Consider the following 5,588-nt stretch of genomic DNA (forward strand, 5'->3'; position numbering starts at 1 on the left):
AATTTACTTTTATATTTTCAAATGTAGTTCTCTAAATTCCTAGCATCAAGGCTAGGGAGAGAGTGATCCTTCTATGAGGTAATTCCCCCTCTAAGTTCTTAATAAGCTCTTTAAAAATCTTAGATGTTCTTACTTCTATGCAATTTTAATTCTTAGATTAGTTGTTTTACTTCTACTTACATTCTATTGCAATTTAATTTCCTAGACCAGATGCTTTATTATTTTGTTTTCTTTGATAACAATAGAGTTAAAGAGTAGACCCTTCTTAGAAGTAATCTTCTCTTGATGAGTCCATCACATGCATACATACTTGCACATACCACATTTAATTTTTGAAAGAGTTAAGAGCAAAAGATGACAATCTTCTTAGATCCCCACTAAATTACTTTCTGTTTCTACACAAAAATAGTCTCTTGAGAACACAACCAATGCATAAAAGTCCCTTATCTTTCCTATGGAGGTATTCAACTTATCGACACCTCTTAAAGGTTAAACCAACAAAAAGATGCTTCCAAGTGAGCACATAGGCTTTCAAAAGAGCTTTTAAATTCAAAATGATGGAATCCATATGAGTTCCCACCAAAATCCTAAAATCACAAATAATTCCAGCAACCGCCCTTTTTCATTTTAACCTTGTTCATTAGTATGTTTTGTTCATTTTCTAAAAATAAACTATAGGCAATTTTCTCTATAACTCCTTCTATTTTCAAAATCCCAAAAATAATTTTTTAAAACTTTATTTATGATCATATTGGTAACCATCTTTGGATGAGAGGGAAAAGGTGTCTAACACCTTTATCCCTCAACCGAACTCCCTTACCTTAGAATCTCTAGAAAGACCTTTACCCATTATCCTTTGGATATTAAAGTCACTACAATCCAAAGAAAATAAATTTCAAAACATTTTTATGATTTCTATTAACACTTTAATTGAATGGTGGCGACTCCAAAATCCAACTAGCGGAGTTCAAACTTTCAAAGGTTTTGAAACCCACATATCTACACTAGGTATTGAGGAGGTTGGTTTAATTGTCTATAGTGCCAATAAGATGTTAGGATTAGCTTGCGTAAAGCTTTGCAGTAATTCATTCATCGGTTCAATTTGGTTTGTCGTTGATGAGTTGTTTAGTTCTGGATCACGGCTGGGTGTTTCTCATAGTACTTACTGAGACACCCTAATGCGATTTTGTGTTGTCCTCATGCTTCTCTGTCGGATTTTGTTCACCAGTGGAGTCTATTAAAATATGAACAACTCTAATTAAACCCTTTAGATTTCCTATTTACTCCCTTTTTATAGAGGCTTTGGCCTATTACATTTTGCCACTTGCCATAATTAAACCCTAGTCTTTGTTAGTCTTTATAACTGATCAACCTAGATGGTGCCTAGAGATATGTCCTCATTCTGTCATACTAATCCCCGTGGCATTCTTTTACACGTGTCACTTGATGATCCATTGTCCTTCAACCCATGCCTGCTACGTCTACATGGGCTAATTATCCTTAAAGACTTGCAATTTCTGTTATAGCGGCTTCACGTGGTTAAGATTGTGGTTTTGGCGTCCAAACTATCGCCACCTCATCACACTATATCATGCTTTCTCTTGCTAGCTCTCAACCATGTGAAATTGATTTGACTCGGTCAGTGATTCTCCTTTGCAATTTTTTATATTAAAGTTCATATCATTTTTTCCTCTACATCCCCGTGGCATATTGGATCATGTTTTTTGATGCCACAAGGTGACCTCAACAACCCCTAGTAAGGTTTGAGATATTATTAAGTTAGTAAGGCAGGACTTACTCGTCTGGAATTCCCATTTTTGAAACACATGTACCATGTTTAGTGGCGCTGCATATTTTACTGCCCAACGACAATATACACTAAAAATATCGTAAATTGGAGGGAATGTGGGTTCTTTAAGGTGTAAAGAACTTATTCGTTAGCTTCTTGCATCTTACACACACGAAGAACCTCACGTACACAGGAAACTACCACTAAAGGAATCAAAATCAAAGAATCTCTCTCCAACTCTCCTATTTTCTGTTCATGAGGGACTGAGAGATTCCAAATTCTGAGATTTTTTGTCAAGATTTGGATTTAGCTGAGAAAATAGATTGTTTTCCTTGCTCCGGATCAAAGAATGAAGTGAATCTCAGAAGGGAGATAAAAGAGATTGAGAAAACATGCCTTCAAGATCTTCTTCAGGTGATTTCTTTTCAAATTCTTTATTTTTGAAGAGTACTTTTCAAATTATTGATTGCTTGATTTCATTCACCTTTTATTTTTATGATTTGTCACAATAGTTTCTGATTTTAATTGGTTAATTTGATAAGAACATTCACTTCTAAATTTCTTTTATCAAGAATCCACTTCTTTACTTTCATTAGTGAAATTTCAATGAGATTTCGATTGCAACTCTTATTGTTTAATTTGAATTTCTGTTGTTGGGAAGTGGAGATCAGATTGTTCATGAAATGCTAGTGTTTGGTAACATAATTTTGATTCCTAGAGAAATGGGTTTCTTTGTTTGGATGTGGTAGTTCTGAATCTTTATTAGTTATCTACAGCCAAATTCCAAGTTTTGAATCATTTTCTATTTCTTGTATGATAAATATGCAGGAACCGAATCAAAAGGCACTGCAGCCGAATCTTCGAGTTCTAAGAGATACACCTTAAGAGAGCTCGCAGCTGAGACAGATAACGATGTCTTTTCGGAGGCTTTCTTGGACAGCTCTGATGCTTGTAATTGCACTCAGAAATTCACCTTTGGGGAGCTCTCAGATGCAACAAATAATTTCAGCCCAGATTCTGAATTGGGGACAGGTGAATTCGGAAATGTTCACCAAGGGACACTCGAAAATGGTCAGGTAAAACTGACAACATATAATTCGCAACAGATGGTTTTTTGGTTCCTCAGTTTCTGATTTATGCAGGAAACCTACCTTCTATACTAATGTTTGAAAATATTCTTAATAGGTAGTCGCCGTGAAAAGGATGAAAAATGGGAGACACATGGAAAAACAATTTAAGACAGAAATTTTAATGCTAAGCTTGCTGCGTCACCCAAATCTTATCGACCTGATTGGTTATTGTGTTGAAGGCGATGAACGGCTTCTTGTCTACGAGTTTATGCCAAACCATACTTTGGAATATCATCTCCATGGTAAGAGTAATTAGATTACAGTTGCTGATAGTTTCAAATTAAGTTGGAGCTTCTTTGACTAATTTTCGTACACATTTTCGTATGTACGTACTTTCGAAACTTGAAAATCCATCGAGTCCTGGACTATATAACATGTCAAACAAAAATTTATTAGACATAGCAATATTTAAAAGAATTTAATAATATGACACTGTTTTTGGTGCACATCCCTGACGCCCCTTTCTCTCTCCTGCCCATAGTAAAAAAAAGAAAACTTTTTGGTTTGATCAGCTTGTGACATTTAAAAATATGATCTGATGCAATGGAGTATTAGAAGACAAAATTATATGAACTTACAACAAAAAATAATTATTTTTCACTGTTGAATTTTATTTTTAAATTTGGGTGTTGGGTGAACATCTATTTTCAACACCTTTGACCAAGCTCGAAAAATAAATTTTTTTTAATATGAATATTTTCATGAAATCTAAAAGGCTGTATTGTAATTGGATTGTCAATGTGATAATCAATGTGGGCCCAATGACACTTTTTAAGATTAGAAATGTAAAAAAATAAATCTGTGGGGGTGGGGGGGGGGGGGGGTCAAGAGAGAGTAGCTCTCTATTGCTGATGTCATTTGTGCCACATGTCAAACATTTGTTGGGCTGTGAGCAAACATGTATGGGGGCGTCAGAGGTGTATGCCGAAAACGTCTATTTTAGTATCTTAAAATAGGTAATACTAGTTATTATTTGGTTTATTTTAAAATATTGAATAAGCAGCATAATTAAATCAGTGGAAGTTACGTGTTTATGGGCCGGGTTTTATAAGTATGCTTACCAAGTGAGAATCGAGGTCAAACTTAATGTCTCGATGAGGTGAAGCCGATTGATTAAAGACTATGTTAAATTGGTTGTAGAGCTTGAAGATGGATTTTTAGTAGAATAATTAATCAAGTGTTTTCTTCTAGTGGTTGAAGCTGATTGTTTGAAGTCGAGTTGAGATATTGAAGATTATGGGATTTCTAGTAGAAAGATCGATAGTTTTCTTGAATAGATTTAAGACTTGAATAAGATGGATTTTAGGGAGAAACATCTAGGGTTTTTGTAAGAAAATAAAGAATTTCTTAAAATGGGATTTCAGTTTTTGATTCTATGTATTAAAAACATTGAATTATGGAATCAATAATTTACCATTTTCAGAAGTAAAAAGAATGGTGAGAATTTAATGATTTTCAGCGAGTGTTTTGGTAGCAAGATGCTGCAAATAAAATGATTCATGTAGATGAAAAGTTTATTTTAACATCTTTAATTGGGAGATCAAATGATTTATCTTTGTGTAGATCAGCAACCTGAGGATAAGAAATCACTAGACTGGATCTCAAGGATGAAGATAGCCATGGGTATAGCTAGAGGGATGGAATACATGCACTCTTCGACACAGAAGGAGCATCCTCCAGTTTTCTTCAAGGATCTAAAACCAGCCAACATATTATTGGATGACGACTTTCACCCAAAGATTTCAGATTTCGGAATGGCAAGGTTTGCTTCAGCTTCAAAGGAACAAAAACAGGATCTAGCTTCCGACATCTCCAGCTTAGGGGTAGTCTTGTTGCAGCTTATTACAGGACGCAAGGGACCAATTGATATGACACGGACTGAAGATCGTAACCTTCTTATATGGGTAATCAGTCCTAATATTTCTGCAGATTTACCAAAATTAAACTGCATTTTAATTTTCTCCAAAGGGTGTTTTAAATCCAAATAAAAGGTCCGAATTATTAATTTTGCTGCAGGCACTCCCATTGTTGGAAGATAATTCTAAACACCGAGAGATGGTGGATCCAAACCTACAAAATGATGGGTATCCAATGGATGGGGTATCGAAGGTTCTCGATATGGCGTACAAGTGTATCCCCTACAGGGCTGTCGAACCTCCTACTATTAGTAATATAGTGAATGTGCTGTCCAAATTGGTATGCGATCAAAGTCCAGTTTACCCATGAGAGAAAAATAAGATCTTCGACATAGAGGGAAGGAGGTGCAACTCGGGTGGGGTTTCAAATTTAACCTCAGAAATGGGTTTTGTAACTTTATTTTTGAACATTTTCAGTGTAATATTCCAGTAAATATTTGGTAATATTTGTGTTCAAGCAGTTAGGATCATGTGTTTTTGCCACGAGTCATATTTTATGAATCAATCCATCCTAGCCCATATATAAGATCTTCTACTGTGTGTATGTTATCTTGCATGTACATGGTATAATTTCTTGGGGAGAGAGGCATAACACTACAAGAAAATTAGGAATTAATAATGAGTCTATAAAATGGTATTAAGCTGTTTCAAAATGAAAAACGGTTTTATGTCGTTTGAAAAGCCAAAACCGTTTTATAAAATGCTTTTGAATCATAAAAGTTGTAAAGAGAATATTTTAGGACTCACATACTA

The 5,588-nt window shown here is 34.9% G+C and overlaps 1 protein-coding gene across 1 annotated transcript; it reads left to right on the forward strand.

Moving 5' to 3' along the window:
- The first annotated feature begins 2,181 nt into the window (after positions 1–2,181).
- LOC147398366 (serine/threonine-protein kinase PBL27-like) lies at positions 2,182–5,145 on the forward strand. Its single transcript, XM_086446710.1, has 5 exons — positions 2,182–2,203; positions 2,618–2,865; positions 2,975–3,161; positions 4,483–4,823; positions 4,936–5,145. Exons 1-5 carry the CDS (start codon positions 2,182–2,184, stop codon positions 5,143–5,145), a joined length of 1,008 nt encoding a protein of 335 aa, XP_086302836.1.
- Positions 5,146–5,588: the final 443 nt, after the last annotated feature.

This window comes from Akebia trifoliata, chromosome 7, assembly GCF_017979445.1.
Source record: "Akebia trifoliata isolate Shusen 1 chromosome 7, ASM1797944v1, whole genome shotgun sequence".
Classification (NCBI taxonomy): domain Eukaryota; kingdom Viridiplantae; phylum Streptophyta; class Magnoliopsida; order Ranunculales; family Lardizabalaceae; genus Akebia; species Akebia trifoliata.

Bases quoted from the DNA above. Each gene is read 5' to 3' on its own strand.
- LOC147398366 (XM_086446710.1), top strand. From the start codon at position 2,182: ATGCCTTCAAGATCTTCTTCAG. The intron at 3,162-4,482 runs GTAAGAGTAATT...ATCTTTGTGTAG, and splicing joins TTTGGAATATCATCTCCATG to ATCAGCAACCTGAGGATAAG. The intron at 4,824-4,935 runs GTAATCAGTCCT...ATTTTGCTGCAG, and splicing joins ATCGTAACCTTCTTATATGG to GCACTCCCATTGTTGGAAGA.